The following is a 21,126-nucleotide window of genomic DNA, read 5'->3' on the forward strand; positions in this document are numbered from 1 at the left end:
ACTAGTGGACACTAGTGGACATTTCTGCCACAGGACGAGACAGCAGGGTGAATCCTTTCTCTCCCTGCGTAACATTTTCATATTTTGTATCATTAACATTATTCACTTTTTCCCTTGTGAAGAGAGATGTCCTGTCCATTCAGAAAAGTATGAATGAGAGGAAATAAAATAATTGGGTAGTAAATGCCAGAGAATGGTACTTTAGAATAGTTTACAATTAGGCAATGAATGTTAATCTCTTGAATTCTGAGGGTAGGAAAGCAGAAACAGCTGCCTTTCCTTCCAGAGATACTGCTCTTACAAGATAATGTCATTTTAAAGAGACTGTGTTCTCTAGTTTAAGTTATTTTTCTATTGAATTGAATAGTTAGATTGAATTTTATCCATTAGGCAAATTCCTGATTTGAAGCTGAGTTTCCTCACATAGGCCATGACTGTAGTGGAACCACCCTGAAGGGGATTTGGGATATACCTGACGGTCTGTTGGCTCTAAGGTCCTCTGGAAAATCTGATAAGGTTTCAGGGAACTAGGCTTTCTAAGTATGAAAATTCACTTTTTTTTCTTTATTGAACACTGAGATCGGTTCTGAATTTTCAGTTACCAGTGCCAGTATGCTGAATACTTATAAAGAGAAATAGGTGGGAAGAAATACAGTCATCAAGTAGAAGTTGCTGTTAGTTCAGGGAGGAATTTTTTAGGTACTAACCATTCAGAACAACCTTGCATTGCTCACATGCCTTGTTTTATTCATGTAGTCTGGGACAATAATTAGAATTTTAAAATTCAGTCCACTGAAGAAAAATGTGAAAAGAAGTGTAGTCAAGAAAAAAATAGTTCTTTCAAATGATGAAAAATAAAAGGATGAAAAAGAAAACTTCCTTTTCTTTGAGTGGCAAAAACTCTTTTCTAGTCTCAGTGCAGTTCACACACTAATAGCATTTTTAATCTTGTAAATCATGTGAGATTTTTCTTAAAATTCACATAAGCAGATGTTTTAATACCTAATACAAGGCTATTTCAACTCAGAATTTACAGTGTTTATTCAGGTCCATTAGGACCAGGTGTTCAAAGACGGGCTTCCTCCAGAATGACATGCATGCCTCTTGTTTCAGCAAAATATACATTTGGAAGAGATGTCCATATTTGAGGTCTATATGTTTTTCTATTATGCTTGTGGTAACATCTTGAAGTTACAGAATAAGCACATATTTTGTGTTCTGCTTTCCTGTTTTAATCAAGGAAGAAGAAGGATATTGTGATTAAAACACTGGATTGTAATTTTAGAGGTCTGGATTTAATTTCTGGCTGTGCTCCTGTCTCCATATGTGATTGCAGCAGGTTGTTTAACCTTTGTCTCTCCATTTCTTGTACATCAAATGGAGATGGGCAATCTTGGGAATTCTGTGCTTTCCACTATTATGTGATCAGATCACTTCAAAACATTTAGGGTGCATTCTCTCTCCCAAAAGCAAGGAATGTTACTCCTATTTTGCAAATGAGGAACCAAGGCACAGTTTATTTCAGGCTGGTCTACATTAAACAGCATGTGTTTGCCTTGGCAGATTTCCTGGCTTCCTGACAATCCAATTTGGGGATCTGGCTGGAACATGCTGCAGTTCCTTTCTAGCCCCTGTGTGTCAGTTTCCTTTTTAATTTCAAGGTTGGAGGGGAGGCTATATTTCACCCTGGTGTGGAGTTAGGACTCTTATCAGGGAATTTTGATCCACCGTCTCAGATCTGCTACTTGGCCCATCAGTTTAAATGTTCTTTGAGCCAATTTGTGCAGGTTGAGACAGGAAATTTGTAGAGGAAGGAGAGAACTGAAATCAAGGCTTCAGTGAACCAGACGTCACAATTCTTTTTCATGCTGTTTTTCTCTCTTGTCTATTTTAGAATGTAAGTTTTTTTGGCATACTGTTTGATTTTTACTTTAGCTATGTAGTATCCTAGTAAGGCTCAAAATGTCTCACAAATAAATGCAAAACTGAAAATTTGGTCTGTCCAGAGCTGTAGCATACACTCAAAAGAAGTGTAGTCTGCTGTCTTATAATGGAAAGTGAGAAACTTTTATTCTAATCTTATGTTTGTGGCTTTGAAAAAAAAAAAATATATATATATATATATATATTTCTTCTCATTAAAAACCTAGAGTATGTGTAATTCAAGGCAAGATTAAAGAGCAGTGGAAGTGCTGGTTTGAGTTGCTTTGTACCACACCAGATCCTGGCTTCTTCCCACACTATGTTATTTTTTCAGCTTTAATTTTCCATTTAAATATTTTTCTAATCTTTAGTAAATAAATAATGAAGGACCTATGCATTTTGTTATTTAGTGATAGAAGTATAAATTCAATATGTACTTACAAAATTGACTGATTTAAACACCACGCATGTATTTAACGTGCTTAGCACTGCGGAGTAGAAGCAGGCATCTATGGGCTAGGAAGCCTACTTTCTACTCTCCAGAGCAATGGTTAGTTTTTTTGCAGCCAAGAAGCTCTCTTATCAGTCAGGCTGTAAGGTGTGACTCTGAGAAATGCATGTACAACCAAGAGCCAAAACCTGTGTCTCTATATGTGCACTTGTTATTTGAAGAAACTCTTTGTAAGTGGTAGCCTTTTCCTTTCCTTTTAAAGGAAACAAAGAATAAGGGAAATAAGATGACAGGGAACACTGAAAAAAGGTTAATATTTTGTTTCAATTGTTATGCCCACTAACCTGAATTATTCAGAACCACACCCCCCAAACAAAGGGATGCCAAGGATATGCAAAGGTGGTTAAAATTAGAGCTCTGTGTTACTATATAAATCAAATGCCCCTGAGCCCTTACAGTGTAATACAGCTGCTTTGTACTGAACGAGCCTGGTTGCAAAGCCAAGAAAGCATCCTTATGGGACTTCTTTGCTGTGGGACAAGCTTAGGAAGAGGCAATTAATTACACTTCTGTCTGCTTTTACAGTTAATCTAACATAGAGTTAAATCTGAGGGAGCACCTTGTCTCTTGTGAGTGGTACAGTCAAGATACTTTAAAATGGGTGGACCATGTAATGTAGCACATTAATGTAGTGCATACCACTTTGCTGTTATATATGGGGCTCCAGCATATAGTATACTAATGCACAAGATTTTTTTTTTCCTAAGAGTTGTGCTTTCAAAAATTTAGAATTTTAGCTTATAGGTACCCACCTACATAATTCAATGAAGCTGATGCTTTGTGTAAGGAGAATTTACCTGTAGAATGTGGACTGGGACAAACTCCTTTTTACTCTGTGGAGCAGTGGTCATGTTTCTTACAGCTAAGAGGCTATTTTATCAGTTGAGCTGTAAGGTGTGATTCTGAGATGTGCATGTACAGCCAAGAGCTGAATACAGCTCCAATTTTGTAAAAATGTGACCCCAACATGCCCTCTTCCAACAAATTCAAGATTAGCAACAGGTGCTTAGGTTTGGGCAGCTAAGAGAAACAATTTATATTAAACTACCAAAGAACTTGCAAGCAAAATAAGACATTTGTTGATCCTTTTAAAGATATACGTAAATTGATATTCAAAGTAGTAATGGCCCTTAGGCTTTTGGCAAGAAGCTACTGCAGCTGTTGGACATCCCTGATACAACCAGGGATCTTTAGTTTGTTTTGATTTTACTTCCTCCCTCTTTCCCTCCCCTTCTCTCCTTCGTTCAGAAGCTTAAATGGCTTTCAAAGTATTTATTGTATGTCCTACAAAAGGACAGTTATATGTCCCTGAGACTTCCTGTCAGCATTTGATGCCACACTGAGTATAATTAGTGTTCCTTGGGATGCTGAATGGCTTCTAAGTGCATACATGGAAAGGGTGAATATTGTAGTTAGGCACAAAGGTAAAGGAACACTATTCTAATGAAAAGTAGGTAATTCAACAAAATGAGGTAATGTTGTAACACCATATCATAAATCATCCTTTCAATTTTTATGGCTTTATCGTTATTTTTTCCTTACTTTTGTATTATTTCATTCTCTGTTTCAGTCTGAAGGGGTCAAACTATAAATACAATTAATTCACTATACTTAAAAAAAGGTGAAACGGATGGTACAAAGTGATAAAATTTAAACATTTCCCTTCAAAACTAAATAACATCAGGTGTGATAGAAAACCTTTCTTTTATTCCTTTTTCAAAGAAATAGGAAAAAAAAAGTAGTAAGTAAACCTACCCTTTTAAATGTATACTTCTTTTGTAGAAGAAAATATGAAGTATTTGTGGTAATATTACTCTAAAAATAAAATTGCAAGAAATACATCTTACCAACAGTCTCCTCATAAAAGTCATTCATATTATTACATTTTTCATTTTGTTAAACCAGGTAATAGTATAAAAGGGGAAAAGGATTGCTTTATGTGGGAGACAAATGATGTATAGTGTATCACAGGTTTTATACAGTAAATATAACTGTACATATAAATATATATATAAATATAAATATATATAAAAATATAAATATAAATATAAATATATTTATATATAAATATAAAGTACATAGCTGTACTTTATACAATTTTATATAAAAACAAACTTCGTTTTTAAACATATGTGCTCACACACACAGGCACACTTTTTTCCCCCTAGAAAGAGTTCAATTTGCAAACCAAAAAGCATGTTGTCACCTCAACATGCTTTACGTCACATTTGGAAATCAGTCTCTTTAGTTCAATGGAATAGGTGTGTCTCCACAAGCTGACCTGCATGCAAAAATCCTGGTATTTTCATCTGACAATTTTACAAAAAACTTTTTTTTTTTCTCTCTGCCAACAAAGTAGTTTCAGATTGCAAAGCAATGAGTGGATGGGCAAGGGAAATATGTGTAATGTTAATTTAAAAAGTTTCCCCGCAAACAAGAAAAGTCTGCCTCAGTAGGGAATGGTATAAGAAAATAGTTTCAAATGGGAATAAATCTATACTTTCAATAGGAAGAGTATAGACTGCTCTACTTTCTTCTGCAATAGATAACAGTTTAGTACATGCTACTTAAAAATATATTCTTAATAGTTTCAAGACTAGGCAGTGAGTGATAGCTTGTAAACTTTCTGTCACTCAAACTGACAGATATACCAGTATTCACAGGATCTTAGTTTTCAAGCGTTAGGAACTAAATGCTAATGTGCTAATCTTAGGAGATATATTTGATCTGCCAATTGCATTTTCTTTAAATTTGTTTTGATTAATGAAAAGTTTGTTAACGTTAAGCCTGATTAAATTAATTTATGGAGCTGTGGTGCTGCTACAATTGCTCACATCCTATCAAGTTAATAATGTTTGTGTGGCATCTGAAAACAAATTGTAACTGGATTTTGAATGTGAACTATTTTGCTTTGCCTGAAATAAAAGACAGCATCCATTATTACATTTTTGGAAAATTTTGATTAAAAAAAAAAAAAAGACATTAATCCATGGTAAGGATTAATGAGGAGAGCAGTGTCTTTAGAAATGAGTTGTGAAAAGCATTCAGTAAAAGGTTTTAAGTTCAAAGGAAGAAAAGTAAGGGGAAATTATCGTTTGGGATTGCATGAGAGCTGGGTGGATACACAGGCTTCCCAGCAGTTTTGGGTTCTGTGAGGTGCCGTGTGAAGGGTAGGCCAAATGCTGCACATTTCTACCGTTTTCTAGTGGCTGGGGTAGAGGACCCTGTTTCTATTTTTCTTCTTAAGAACTCCAGAGGCTTTGATTGAAACTGGCATAGAATTTCCTGTGTAGAAAAAGATCATTTTCCTAATCTGGAAAAACAACAACAACAACAAACAATTCTATTATGTGGAATTATGACGACACACCAGAATTATCTCATGAGGTCTGGATTCCTTAGCCAGATCTTGGTCCCACCCAGATCTTGGTCACTGGAGCCAGCCAATGGATGGAAAGCTGTAATAATAGGCCGCTGTCTTCAAACTAGGTCAGCCCAGAAGAGGCGATACTTATATGTTGACAGAAAGGAATGGCAAGGCACAAAAAAATATTAGGTTTTACTTCAAGACTGTGGAGGACTGTAGGCACTTCTACTAGTAGCCCCTTTTCATACCCCCAACCTTAAGTGCCAGCCCTGACATGGGTGCCAAACAATTTTATTTTCTCATGCAGATTGGCAAAGCATGGTGTAGATTGGGTATTTGGAGAATTTATCAGCTGAAGACTCATAGGCTGGGCTGAGCACATGAAGATGGAAATGACACAAAAAAATAGACAAATTTGGCTAGTGTTTCATTGGAACAACAAAGGCAAGCCCCAGCAAGTCTCAGGTGTCTGCTTAATAGCACAGGAACAAAATGGCTGCTTTTTTCTTGTATTGGTTTTGGTTTGGTTTGGTTTGTGGTTTTATTTATTTATTTATTTATTTTTAAAGAGAAAAATGACAATTTTCTCAGGACTCATTTTCTGAAACACCTGAACCATGTCTTTTAAGGTTGGAAAAAAAAATAGCTTTGGTCTTGGGAAAATTTCAGCTCCAATATATTCTGTGAAGTAAAGAGCAGCTATGAAAATAGCCTCTAGCACTGGGATGTGTTCTCAAAGTGTAACTTTCAGTAATGTTGCCTACAATATATAGTTCTTATTGCATCTATAAAAAAAAATAATAATAATCTAACAAGTATTTCATGTTAAGAATTTCATATTAATGCTTACATGCTTTAAAGAAATCACTTACCTCATGCTGGGATTTTCTGATAAGCAGAATAAACCATCTTTTTTGCCTAAGACTGGAAAAATTATTGTGAAACTGCTATTTCAATATTGTAAGGTTATAAATAGTTATGTTTCTGTAGTTTTAATAAAAATGAACTGTGAAGGACTTTGAAGATGAACACTTTCATGTTCATATAATTATGTAATCTTGAATTTATAGCTGATGCTATGATAATTTCTGGCTGTTTTACAAAGTTCTCTGCTATCAGACATATAATCTCTGTGTTAGCTGAAATAGCAAAACCACTTTTGTTATGTTTAAAAAAAAAAAAAAAGGAAAGAAAAAAATTACACCCGTATGGTTCCTTTCATTTTTGGATTTGCTCTGATATTTTTATAAAGGTTCACTTTTTTAGGGATAAAGTTCAATATTGAATTCTGAAATAATTTTTAAATAAAGTATATTTAAAACAATTCTTAAAAAAAAAAAAGTTTGTACTTTTTTTAATTAAAAAGCTAAGAAGGACTTTACAGAAAACTGTTATATCCCAACATTCAAGAAAAAAAAAAAAAAAGTATTTCATTTGTTTGTTTTGTCCTTTTTGTTTTGTTTTGTTGTTTTTGTTTTGTTTAAAATTTTTAAAATATTTTAAATTATTCCATTGTCTTCCCTGTAGCCCCTTTCTCTTTGAGTTTGTATAACTACTGTTTTTAACTGTTCTTTCTTAGTCTAATTTACTCTCAAGACTTTCTATCACCTACCTGCCATTCTGGCTTGCATATATATTCTGTCAATGGATTTTAATAAAGTGAGCAATAATATAAAATTTCTATTTCTGTGCATAATCTGCCTTTGTAAATCACACCACCTGAGTATATACTTGAAAAATGAAAGTTGATATTTTTTTTAAGGAATTTATTAGATCATGTCAATTCCTGTGTGCATTTGTGGGGTAGAGGCTGCACTAGGCATGCTTGGAGCCACATTACAAGATGCAGCTGCCCTTCCTTCACCATTCCATCCCCAGACCAGCTTGTTTGGTGAAGCTCAGTGTCCCTCCCTTCCATGGAATTACAATGATCAAAGCTGCCCCTTGTCCATCTCCCCTTGATGGCCTTCCCTTCCCGCTGGGCAGCCAACATGCCATCTTAGCTCTGTTCTTTTAGGCATAGGCAAGCTGCCCAGGTCCGGCCCTCTGTCTCCTGCATTGGCCCCAAGGCAGTGGTGGCCCAGCTCTTTGGCTGCCTGCTACCAGTTTTACTGCTGCCTTTGTACGGTAGCAATTATAATTGCATTCTCAGCTGGTGGACTCTTCTGAGAACTTGTTGGAGCTAAGCTGTGTGTACTTGCTCAGGGTGGCATGGAATGGGAAGGAAAGATAAAAGAGGAATTCTGTTTTCTGGCAGTTGGAAAAATAAAGAGTTGCTTGTTAGAGGCACTTTAAAAGGCTCATTGGTCCTACAGTTTTTTCGTGGGAGCGTCAGTGGGAGACAATTTATTACACAGTCACAACACATCAGGAAAGATAACTTGCCTTAAAAAGAAAAAAGGGGGTGGAGAAGGAATCATAGAATAGAAGGAGACAGTCTCAATGACTCAGTCTCAATGATTTCTTTGGTGAGAAAGAAGTTGGAATGCTGCAAGGCCAGGTCCATGTTCCCATATGTTGAAATTAGCTTTCTGAAGCTTTTTCTTTTTTGAATTCTTCAGTAACCCTAATGGTAACAGATGTTTCTGATAAAAATTTCTAATACTCAACAAAGCAGACTGGCAACCTTCCTTGGATTTCCAGCTGATTCATATGATTTCAGGATTTCATCCAAGCACGTTAAGACCTGTGAAAGCAACGGGAGAATTTACATAAATACCATGTCAGTAAATCGAAAGAGATTGGAGGAAAGTTTGTAGAGAGTATTAATATTAGTTCATTTTTTTGAATTTACATGTGGTAGTCAGAGGTTTATGACTAATGTGTCCAGGGACAATCTTCTGTTCCTTGCAGAAATTTCAGGAGCAGGTGTCCCTGCTTAGCTTTGCTTGTTTCGTCATCATAAGGACTATCTGCTTTGCAAACATCAAAATTCTTTATCTTCTGTCTCCTGACATACAGTTGCACTGTATCTGAATGACTAAGCAGGTATTCTATAAGCTGGAGTTGTTACTACTTATTGAGTAACTCTGTGCTGCATCATGGGTAGAACAGCACAATAACTTGTATTTATTTAGGGCTACTTCAACTATTTCACCCAGGCTACTGCACTACGAGCCATCTTCCCACTGTGTCTATACTTCTATATATGACTGTGGTTGAGAACAGCAATATTTTTTGGTATAACGAAACCTTTTCTAAACATGTAATGATAATTACATGAATGTCTGAGATACCGTCAAACCCCAGTAGTGCGTAGTATTATCTCATGAACACTACCTCTGCTTCATATGTTTGGTTCTTTCCCCCATCTTTGCTAGTGAGGACTGTGTATTTCTTGTTACAGGAGTGATGGAAGAGGATTCTGTGAAAGAAGGGAAGTAAATACAAATTTCCATGGATTTTAGCCACTTAAATGACTGAACACGGTAACTCGTAGCAAGGATACAGCTCAGCCAAAAGTGCTGACGCCCACTTAAGGCAATGCTTATAGAGCAAAACAATATGGTTTATGATTCAATGCAGGCATAGGCTTAAATTGTGTTGATGTCCACCTGTTTTCTTGGGTTTAAATGTCTTTTAAGTAACTTGCATTAAAAACATCCTCCTTTCATGATAACATCCTCATATACATTTAAAACATTATCTGGACTGTTTAAATATGTAAGTTTAAAACAAATTATGAAGCAGACTTTGATATCTAAGTTCTGTGTTTAAAAACACTTTTTGTAAACAGGAGTGGAAATAATTGCAGTAGGCTAAAAATAAGGTTATTGTTTACAAGTTGCTGTTTGACAACTTATTTTTCTCTAGGTTATCACAAACACTAAGACTACTTGCAGCTGTGTTTTCACTAATGACATTTCAATTAATTGCTGTATCAATTACCTGACTTAAAATGGTGTCTTGAATATTATGATTAAAAAATTAATCATTTAGTATAATCAGTGGAATAAATATCAATTATTAATTTCCAATTGGACATTGAATCTAAAGTTTCAGTTCACAGCATACTTTTCAGGAACTAGCAGATAAATATTCAAATCAAACTCAGCAAAAATGGTCTGTTCATTTAATGTTCATTTAATTATTTTTTTAGCTGTTCTGTCAAGTGTTACTTTTTTTTTACTCATAAAAAACACATAAATAAGTGCTATTTGGTAATGTTTATGCAAATTGTACTGTAGATGTAGGGGAAATCTTACTTTGGGGGCTGCTTTTAAACTCAAGGAGCATCTGGTAGCAAAATTCATGGGCCGTATCCTTGGTGAGTGTAAATTGTCATAGGTCCATTGACTTCAACTCAGCTATGACTATATATACAGATTCCTGCACCTGTTAGTTTTTGGCTTTTTAACACTAAACTTCTCTTCCTTTCTGATTCCATTTTAAAATTTCCCTTAGTGAAAAGTGCACAGAAAATTTTTTTATATCCATCTTGCATTTTACTGAAGTCTCTCTGAGGTTTTAATCGCTTTCATGGGTATTTTCTGTTATCCCAAGAGAGCTGATCTTTAGATGATGATGAAGATGTTGAAACAAATGATTTTATGTGCCATAAAGGTGGGTCATCTGCAGATAAAACTTTGGTCAGAGAATTAAGATGTTTATTCAGAGCACGGGGACTGGTAGAGAAGGAAGCACGTGCTGTTCTCCCACGGTGCTGGCCAAGGACATCTCCAACTAGGCAGGGTCCTACTACAAGTTGTCCCAACCATTGTTTAAACAAGAAATTGAATTTAAAGTATTCTGGCTTATTTGATATTTTCTCTGAAAGTTAAATACAGAAACCTGACCTGAAAGTACCAAGAATTTTTCTACAGTAATAGTAATATAGGTTTACTGTTTTTTTGACAAGAGGAAAAGTACATAGGACAAAGACATATGAAAACTTAATATGTTTCTCTTCTCTGTAGATCTTCTCTGTGACCTGTTTCGGGGAGAGTTATTGACTGTTAAGAGATGTGAATTCATTTTAGCCACTGAAAAGTGATTCCCTTGTGACCTGACACTATGGCATGATACTTGTCAAGAGTGGGGGGAACATATTACAAAGGTTGTAGTGCCAGATTATAACAGTTCCCAGTTTGAGGTGTAATGTAAACAAACAATGGTTATATACATATATAAAAGACAGAAATCCATGATGTTTTATTATAACAGCTTCATAACAGCTTTCCTACACGTAGTGTGATTTGCCTCTCTTTCACTAAACATAACGCTTTTATTCCTGTAATTCTTTGTATTTTATGTCCCTCTAAATAACTTCTAAGTGTATTATTTGAATATATATAAACAAATTGTTATCAAATTATAATTGTAAATAACTTGTTAATTGTATTAAAAGTATAGATTGATATATATATATATATTTAATGTAGTCAATGTGATGGTCTAAATTGAACCTTCAGGATTTTTATCTTGCTACTTGGTTCAAAACCATGAAATGGACTACAGAAGCTGGTAATGTATCAAAACAAACAAACAAACAAACAAAAACAGCAAGAACAACAACTAAAAATATTTTCAACAGGTAAATTTTCAGTTTTGCATGCAGAATAATGAAACTTCAGAAGATCTGTCATATTCTTTTCTATGGAATCTCGAAACTCCTTCTTAGGAAACTACTTGAGTATTACTTACAATTCTTTCCTGTATAGGTGAAAAGCCCACCGTTTTAATTGCTTTTCTTAATTACTACTTCATTTATTGCAAGGTGTTTAGTTCCCCTTTCTCCAGCTTGCTCCTGTGCTAAGACTGATTTCTAGTTACTTAATTTTTACTGTTAGTTATTAATTATTGTGGCTAACAAACATTATTACAGGGAATACTCAGGGCTTGCTTATGTTTTAAACCGAATCTATATCATATGGGTGTTGGCCTCCCTCGTTTCCAATACCAGCGCTGAATTAATTACAGTGAAAAATTAAGTTACTTATTAGATTAAAAAATGGCTTCTCAATGTGTAACTGCCAGTAACAAAAAAAATCAAAGATTGTTTTTTTTCTAATGACTTGTTATTCACTTGCTGAGTCAAAATTCCCCTTTCCGGGTTTTCTGGAGGAATTGAATTCCTCTTTGCAACTGATGTATAGTGTTGCATCTGTTATCAGGAAAAATGTTTTAGCTTAAGTTTCTCTTTGTCTTTTCAAGTTAAGTTTGTGAGAGGCAACCAGAAAAAACGTATCTTACTAGCAAATAAATAGTACCTCTAGTACCTCTCAACTCTGCATTCAAAATTCATTTCATGAGCCCTTACGCTAAATTTGCTTTCAAGTGCTTTCACCATTTTCAAGTAAAGATGGTAGGTCAGCTCTCACTTCATCTTCAAAGAACCCAATGTATGCTGAAAGCTGTCACTAGACTTTGCATCACAAGATTATCTTAGTATTGAGCAGAGTTTCCACAACTGCCTTTTATTTACTGGGACTTTTTTGTTTCATATGCCCTCTGGCCTACTCGGCTGTGACAGTTGCATACAATAGATTGTGTTACATAGATCTCATATAGTGTATTATACCCAGATGTATTCTTTGAGCATTTCAGATTTTCCATTCAGAAAAGCCTCTTTGTTTCCTAGGTATTTTCTTTTGTAGCTTTTTGTTCAGTGTTCCTTGTGTGTCACCTCTGGAAATATAGTGATGGTTATTGTGCGGGGGTAGCAGTGCTTGGTGCATTTTTGCAGTGCTTGCAGAAGCCTTGGACTTCTCTCCATGTACTTCTGGAGGACAGCTTTACCTTACCGATGTCTTGCATGACCTTGTGTACAGTTGTTTTCATATGGTAAATACTTGTAGCTAAAGAAAGCCATTATTTCTGAATAACATTTATTTAAAACTATCTAATAGAAAGCTACTGCTTTTTGCAGCCCATCCTCAGGGCCTGAGGGGTGTCTGAGCAGAAGGCACTGCATGTCCTGCATGAGAGTATCTATCTCATCTCCTAACAGCTCAAAAACAGCAGGCCTGGATTCAAACCATTGGTGGCATTTCTCTGTCTACAGACATTTCCAGCCATGTGTGCTTGCTTTTGTTCCCATTCAGGGACACCTAGGTCTTCCCACATATCCCAGGAAGTTACGTTTTCCATTTTTAGAAGGAGATTCAACAGGCGCTGCACCACCGAGCCTTTTATATCACTTGTTTAATTCTCCCTTTCATGCAGATTTCTTCTGCCCACAAACCTGAAGGCCAACTATGTTTAATTGGGTCATGCAGTGCGTGTGTGATGAGGAACTTGCAGATTTCCCAATGTTTTCAGACCTTGTGAGCATGGTCTTATGCACCTTATGTTGTGCATAAGACCAAAACACAGATACTACTTTTAATTATGTGTTTTCCATACAGAAGGTTTTCCTCCTCTATCTGCATATTAGAAAGGCTAGTTCTCAACTTTTTTGTTTTTACATTAAGATCACTTTCTGAGTCTGGAAAATTAATGGTATTCACCCTGAGAAACAAAAGTTGGTGTTTTAGAAAAAGGGACTGTTTAGCCATATTCCTTACAACATTGTTTTTAAACCTAAAGTCTGGTTGAAATCCACAGTCTGACAAGCAGCTGTGAGGAGAGCTCTCTTAGTGGGAGAACTTACCTTATCTCACCTGCACTCCAACTGGGTTCTGTGAAAGACTTCTTACAAGTGACTTGTCCTTGAGGTAGTCCTTTAGCAAAGGTGAAAAAGAAGGCCAAGATATAGGGTGTTCCTGACTCTTTGATGTATAAAATAAATAAATAAAATTATGTTAAAATGGAAGAAAATTATTGGTGGGAAAAGGCAATGCTGTCTTGAAACATTCAGAAAGAAAAATGACGAATAGTATCTGTGGCTGTAATAATACCTAGTGAGCTTGTAACATTTCTGCAGGTAGGACAAATTCAAATCTTCTGAATTCCTCTTGTGGAGTCAGATTTCTGCTTTTACCAGGGTTCTTGATCAGAGCAGATTTTACAGCTCAAGGAGCAGGAAATTGAAGAGTCAGTATTTCTGCCTATTTTCAGCAGCTTTTAACTCTTACTCTAATCAGCAACTGACTTGCTGGCATATGGTTTAGGGCATGAATCAAAGAAGCACATGGTTCCAAAGCCTCCTGTTTGAACTGAGCATGCTGCCTCTCCTGCACTATTTTATCAGATTTCCCCCACCTTGCTTTTTACTGCAAACACTTTGCCATGTGCTGAGTCTATATGTAGCAGAGGGAGGAAAGAGAAATCCATAAGGAGACTGTAAGTACCAGTAGTGCTGCCATTACTGCAGCTTTGTCAAAATCAAACATTTTGCTCAGAAGACTAACAATTTTCCCCCTTTGATCACTAGTAGTGGCCAAGCTGAGTTGTGTGACTTGACAAAGACATGTGTAGAGCAAGAGCTCTGCTTCAGTCAGGGTATCTGACATCAGGTTACTGTTTACTTTTGCTTGCATCCATGGTAATGGTCATATCCAGTTCAGTTTAATCAGCAGTTGACTACAACATGAGAGAGGGGAGCACATGTGTGTATATATAATATCTAAGCTGTATTTAGAAGTTCTTGACAGAAATAAATAAACTGAACTAAGTAAGAGATCATACTGCTTTCTTTTGTCACCAAACCCCTGCTAGTTTTTATAGTTGGTTTTCTCTCTCTCTCTTTTTTTTTTTTTTTTCTTTTCTCTTTTTCCCTGTTCTGGCAAGAGAGACCTGCACTGAGAGTTGAAGTGTGAGGTACAATTTCACTTAGATACATTACAGACTTTGTTCTGCAGGATAGGGCTATAGGGGTAAGAATTTAGTCTTGAGAAAGAGGTCAAATAGGGGTTTCATATTCATTCAGCTCCTTATGGGAATTGCTGACTTCCTACTGAGGTGGTCAAGGATCATAAAACAGGCACAGAGAAACTGCTTTGATATTTTTGTCCCTTCAGGCATGATGCAGTTTTTGCAAAATAAGAGGTTTTGTTATTAGTGCGAAAGAATTTCACTGCAACATTTAATTGATCCCAAAAGACTCCTCTTTTGCTTCATCCACCACAATAGAAAAATTACCTATCTTTCTGGAAGCAGAACTTGTTTCTGAATTTGCAGACAAAAAGATGGTTTATAAGTATATAACAATCATACTGTGGTAGGAAATAAGGGCCAGATATAGACAACAACTGCATGAGACACTTCATATCATAAATCTGCATGTTTCATCTAGCAGCTGTGTGATGGGTCAGGTCCTGTTAAGTCATCATCTTTCCAGGAAGCAAGGGAGGATTGATGCTCAAGTAATGATTGATAGTTCCAGCTTTTGGCTACCCTGTGTGGACAGTCCTGCCTACCCTCCCTCCTGCTTCCAATGAGTTTATAACCTAAGGAATAGAGGTGACATTTCCCTGAAGAGATTTTTCAGGAAGAAGCAACAGGGGAAAAAATAAAGGAACATTCTAAAACAGAATAGGATATCAGGGATAACAGGCTGCAGTCAGCACTGTGTAGGTGCTGGGTGGTATGCTCATCATGGATAGCTGTTGTCAGACTGCAGGTTTTAGTGCTGGTTTGGCCCAGATGGAGTTTTGTAGTTTTACACATTTTCACTAAGAACCTTGTCCTGCTCATGCGACATGCAAAACAGGAAGGATGAAGATGTATGTAGAAGAAATTGAAATATGTGTAGCCAAAACAGGTATCAACATCTGAAGGTAATAAATAGAGTATGAAATGCAGAAGAATATAGGAGTAATATTTCAAATATTGCTGGTATTGGAGGGGATGCCTCACACTTTTGACCTGACTGTTAGGAAAGATGACTAAGTTTGGGGGTATCCAAGGATTTCTCCAGAGTGATGTTTTTCCAGGTCACATTTTATGCTTTTTTTCAGTACATCATGCAATGAGTGATGTGCTATGAACCCATCAAGCTAGTGGATCCTGGCACAGAGACTGTGCTGTGCCAGAGGAAATGCATGGTATAGTGGAGATTCTCTCTGAGAGTGCCCTCACTAGGAAGCCCCTTTGCAGGGCTCAGAGAGTTATCATCTACAGATCAGTATTATTTACTTGGGCTTTGAGGATGCTGTGTTGAATGACTGAGCCTTTAGGCTAGTCCTGTTATGTCAAAATATTTACAATGATGTCAGGGAGTTGAACTTGGCCCAAAAGCTCATTCAGTAGAAAAATGTATTAAACTATAGGTAGGAAGAAGAATTTGGTATTGACTCTGACCAGGCAGAGGAGGAAAGAGGTTTAAACCTTGATTACTTTTCACTCTGTTTACCTAACTAAGCATTCAAAACTATTCCTTATTTTAATTAAAGTTTGGCAAGGTGTCTTCTGCTGTTCACTACAGGAAATGAAGAAAGAGCAAGCGTGAGGTGGGAGAAGAGAACCAACTGTTTTTCTAATTGTACTGGATGCAGTTAGATGCCAAAACTGCATGTGGACATGTAACAAGATCTATGTTGCTGCCTCAGTCTAACAGCTTTTTAGTAAATTTATCTGTCAAACTTCATTACTATTAGAATATGATTTCAAAATTAATCTCAGGTTTTGTTTTACTTTTTTTTTTTTCTTCCCCTCCCCCCCTCCCCCCCCCCCCCAATAAGCTATAGTGTGCCTCATTAGTACTAGTGTAGAGAGAATTGAAGGAGAAAGCTGCATCTGAAGAACTGAACAATTTTAGATTTGCATTTTTGGGGGATTTTCTCCTTTTATAAGAATATGTTTTGTAAAAAGTAATTGCGATATACAGTCCTAGACATTGACTTATACCATCCTAACCTGTCTTTTGCAGAGAAGATTACCACGAAGATGGTTTCTGTCAACCATACAGAGGAATTGCATGTGCTCGAATCATTGGAAACAGGACCATATATGTGGACTCCCTCCAGATGCAAGGGGAAATTGAAAATCGAATTACTGGTAAGGTTATAGATCTCTGTAGCAGAACTGAAAACTATGGAAATATCCAATTCAGGTACAAGCAATGTACCTGAATCCTTTTCAGGTTTTTAAGTCAATGACTAAGATATACTCTATTAAGACTCAAAGTAGGTGATCCATTCTCTCACTTGTGCATATAGCAGAATTTGAAGCAAGGAAGCAAGAATTAAAAGCAAGGAATTTCCTTGCCTTAAGTAAAATATTGGGACATTTTCTTTTAAACAACTTGTAGTTCCTGCTGGAACTTCTTGCATGACAGATTCCAACACACGATTTTTTAAAAAGCAAATGCCTTGTCATGTAAAAATGAATAAATAAATAAGTTGTGCCTTAGTTTTCTTGAAATAAGTATAGTGGCTTTTCCCTTGAGTTTCCTCCCGTACTGCATAATCACAGAAGAGTCTGGATTTCACACTGATTTATATAAAGCAAGAGCTGACCTTCCTGTGCTCTGCCCCTGCTGATTCCTTCTCTGGTCATCATTTCAGAATACACTCATAAAATGTTTCCAAAATGTTAATGACTTTTAATGGGCTGTATATCAACACAGATTTTTCTTCGCTGGACTTTCACTCATCAGAGTGATCATTGATGATAGCAGCTGCAATTCTGATGGACACAATCAAAGCAAGCAAATCAATCTGTGGAACAGAGCAAACCTTCTATTGTTATATATGGCCAATTAGCATAGTCCATCAGGAGCTTATTTGCATCTGGCCAGATACAGCTAACTAATTGAATCTGGAATTTAAACAGAACTAGTTGCCAAAAAAATCTTGAGTTTACTTGTCATCTCTGTCCCCTTAAATATATTACTTTAAAGGCTCATTGTCAAGCCAGAAATCCAGGTCAGTTTTTTTATCTTCTTGACATTAGGATATGGTGATCAAATCTGGGATAACTGAAACCTCAGTTCCAATCTTTTTTTGTCCTTCTATGACTCATTTCCCTCCCTTCTTTCTCATGTACTCTGTTGGAATTCTGGTCTTCTTTTACCATTCTATCACTAATAAATTCATAGTATTGATACCACATTTTTGCTATGACATCAAATCTGTCTTGACCAGATGCAGAAAATGGTTATTGATCAAGTCATATTTGTTTCTGGAATATACAACATGAACATTCATAATCTGGCTGGTGGTTCCCCAGTACCACCAATTATTGGTTAGCTTTCTGGAGGTTGTGGGCTGGGACACTGTACAGGAGTTAGAGAGAATTTCTATTGTTAACTTTCTTTAGGCTGAAAACTCTGAAACACCTCATAGAACTGCCTAGTACCCAGCTAGGCAGTAATGATAAAGCATTAATAACTTAGCATTTTTAGGGTATACACATCTGAAGGACATACCAGAAGCCATGTGCAAACTATACGACTTCATAGTCCTATAGAACTATAGGACTTCACAATACGCTTTGTTCTTGAGTCTTCTTAAAAATAAAACAAGTGTTGCGATACTGGGTGTTCCCTGCCCAAATGCCGGTATATTTTTGAAACTCCTGTACCTGGTTAGGTAAAGTATTTGCTGTATAACTTCTCCTTAGATTTTGTTTACACTTTTGCCTGTGCTTTTTAAGTTTTTGGTGGAATCACTTTGTACTCGGAACTGTACAACATTCAGTGGAGGTTGTGACTGGGTAACGGTGACACCTACCGTCCAACAGTACAACCACTTGAAAAGGTCACAGGCAACATCACTGCCCGTGTCAGGGGGGTTGGAACTAGATCTTTAAGGTCCCTTCCAACCTGAGCCATTCTCTGGCTCTATAATATCTACAGGGAATTTCCATTCTGCATTCAGAATGAAATCACTTCATCTCTACTGCCTGTGGTGCTGCTTGGTCATGCAGTAATATGAGAAACAGAGCCTGAAAAAAAAAAAAAAAGGGGGACACTTAGGGGAAAAACTTGAAACATGACTTAAAAGACCGGAAGGCCAACAATAAAGAGTGCATTGACCTCACCCCTGAACCGTGGATATGTGTGATTAGCAATGTCTTTACTGTGCTGTTTAATATCTATTTGACTGAAAAAATAAATCCCTCAGATGCTTTAATCTTTCCACATATTTCCCACATATTTCATTCAGATGTCCTCAACATGTTTCCCACATACTTTGTTCAGATGCTCTTCTTTCAGTCTTCAGTCTGGAAAGAGACAATCTGGAAAGAGACCTAGCAGTACAATAATAAATTCAGGGGTTTACCATAGTTTTGTAGGAACAAGCAAACTTTGAGAAAGAAGCTTAGAAAAACATGAGTGGCTGATGGGGTTTCTGGGCCATTTCTGGCAGACTTGGAAAACCAAGGATCTTGGCAATGATATGCAGGGTTTGGATGGGGAAACACTTCATACTGCTGATGTTTTGCTCCCAGTACTGCTGCCCGCCCTTTGGCACATAGTAATCAGACTCTCCCTGTGTTTCTCCATCTGCATTTCTTGTTTCTGTGCTATGCTATCACTACACACCCTTGCTTGCTTCCCATCAAAATAAGGCCATGATTATAAATTACGCACCTTTCCCTCCTGGCAATCTAAATTCTGTAACACCTTCACAAAAATTAGTATGGAATTTCAGATAGCCAACTGCTTCTGTCCTGCAAGTTGAATTTTTCCCTGTTAGTCTTAAGGACATGTACATCTCATAGCTGTTTTCTGAGACCTGATGTTGTGCTTGCATCCAGTATTGAAAGGTTACGTTCCTGTATTAAAATCAACAAAGGTACAGGCTGTACAAAAGGCTGGAGCTGGGGCTGTTGCATGTGTGGTGTTTAGAAAGAGATAGGAGTTTCTCTCATAGCAGGTGGCAGCAGGAAGTAGATGGTAGGAAGGAGAGAGCTATACAAGAGGGAAAGAATTGATCCATAGGTTAGAAAGACACTGTTGAATGACTTGGGCTACTCATTTCCTTTCTTTTTACAATGTTCATAGGTGGGATGTGCAGTCCAGCAAGCCTTACTCAAAACTGATGTTTTCCAGTGTGGGATTGAATGTTTCTATGTTTAAAGCTTGATTCATCCCAGATATATGATGCACAACATGTACACTTCTCTTTTTTACTTCTCTCATTATTATTATTATTACTATTAGTAGTAGTAGTAGTAGTATAATTTATTTTATTTTATCATGCAAGAAAACTCCCAGATAAACATTAGTGTGTAGGTGGTGAGAGCTGAAGGAGAGGATCAAATCATTAACCTCATCTCATCAATACTCATCTTAATGCTATCAGTATTCTGATATTGATTACATTTATTTTTTCCCCAAACTGCTGCCAGTTAGGCTTCTCTTATAAATTAATAGCAATATCTCCCCAAATACGAATGGCATACTTCCTTTTGTCTGTCAAGACCTGAAAAACACTTGTCTTGCTTATTGATCAGAATGTCCGTAGGAGAAAGAAGCTAAATGATCCTCATTCAAATTTTATCCAACTAGAAACTTTGGGAACTTTGGTCAGCATTCTGTCAGGTGAATCTTGCCTTGGATCTTTATCCTTTCAGGTTAGTCAAAGTTAGTCAAGTGCCAACAATTTACTCAGTTAGTTACCTGGGTAACTTCCTAAGAACTGAGGTCCTACAAGCTAATTGTAGATGTCAGAGGGTCTCTGGGATGCTGTGGTTTATTATTATTATTATTATTATTATTAATTATTAATTATTATTATTATTATTTATTTATTTATTTATTTATTTTTTCCTGCATTTGTCACCTGTCCTTTGCTGTAGAGATAAACTCATTGCCCTACTGCTCAGTAGGCTTTCAGAGCCCCAACTAGAGGTGAAAGATGTAAAAAGTAAATGATGTAAAAATTGTTTTGAATGTGTATTGTGAATTAATACTTAAACAGTATTTTTATTCCTTCCTAGCTGCATTTACCATGATTGGCACTTCCACACATTTGTCTGATCAGTGCTCACAGTTCGCCATACCATCGTTCTGCCACTTTGTGTTTCCTCTGTGTGATGAGCGCTCTCGGACCCCAAAGCCACGGGAGCTGTGCAGGGATGAATGTGAAGTTCTGGAGAATGATCTCTGTAGACAGGAGTACAACATTGCGAGGTCAAACCCCCTCATACTGATGCAGCTGCAGTTGCCTAAGTGTGAGGATCTCCCACGACCTGACACACTGGAAGCTGCCAACTGTATAAGGATTGGGATCCCTGTGGAGAGACTCAGCCGATGTAAGTCAATATACTGCTTTTTGCAGTGTTAATACTGACCATAATCTTGCATTGTTGTAAGGGACAGTTAGGATGGTGAGGAAGCTTAAAGGACGGTGCTTAGTACTAGAAAGGGTTCTGTCAACTACCCTGAGCTACAAAACTGTGTTCACAGTTTTGTGAACCTGCCTCAGATACGCTTGGGGCAGCCATGCATTGCAGGCTTCCCTTCCCAGGTGCCTGTCCCCATCTCTGACTCCAT

At 36.8% G+C, this 21,126-nt stretch overlaps 1 protein-coding gene across 1 annotated transcript in view; it reads left to right on the forward strand.

Annotated features, from left to right (window-relative positions):
- ROR2 (receptor tyrosine kinase like orphan receptor 2) overlaps nt 1–21,126 on the forward strand; it is a gene marked incomplete at its 5' end in the record, with an annotated part of 48,020 nt that overhangs the window by 18,408 nt on the left and 8,486 nt on the right. Inside the window, 2 exons of the mRNA XM_084305574.1 lie at nt 16,552–16,679; nt 20,571–20,885. Of these exons, the coding sequence (XP_084161700.1) occupies nt 16,552–16,679; nt 20,571–20,885 (443 nt within the window). The remainder of the gene's footprint in view (nt 1–16,551; nt 16,680–20,570; nt 20,886–21,126) is intronic.

Source organism: Netta rufina, assembly GCF_964035555.1.
Source record: "Netta rufina genome assembly, chromosome: Z".
Taxonomy (NCBI): domain Eukaryota; kingdom Metazoa; phylum Chordata; class Aves; order Anseriformes; family Anatidae; genus Netta; species Netta rufina.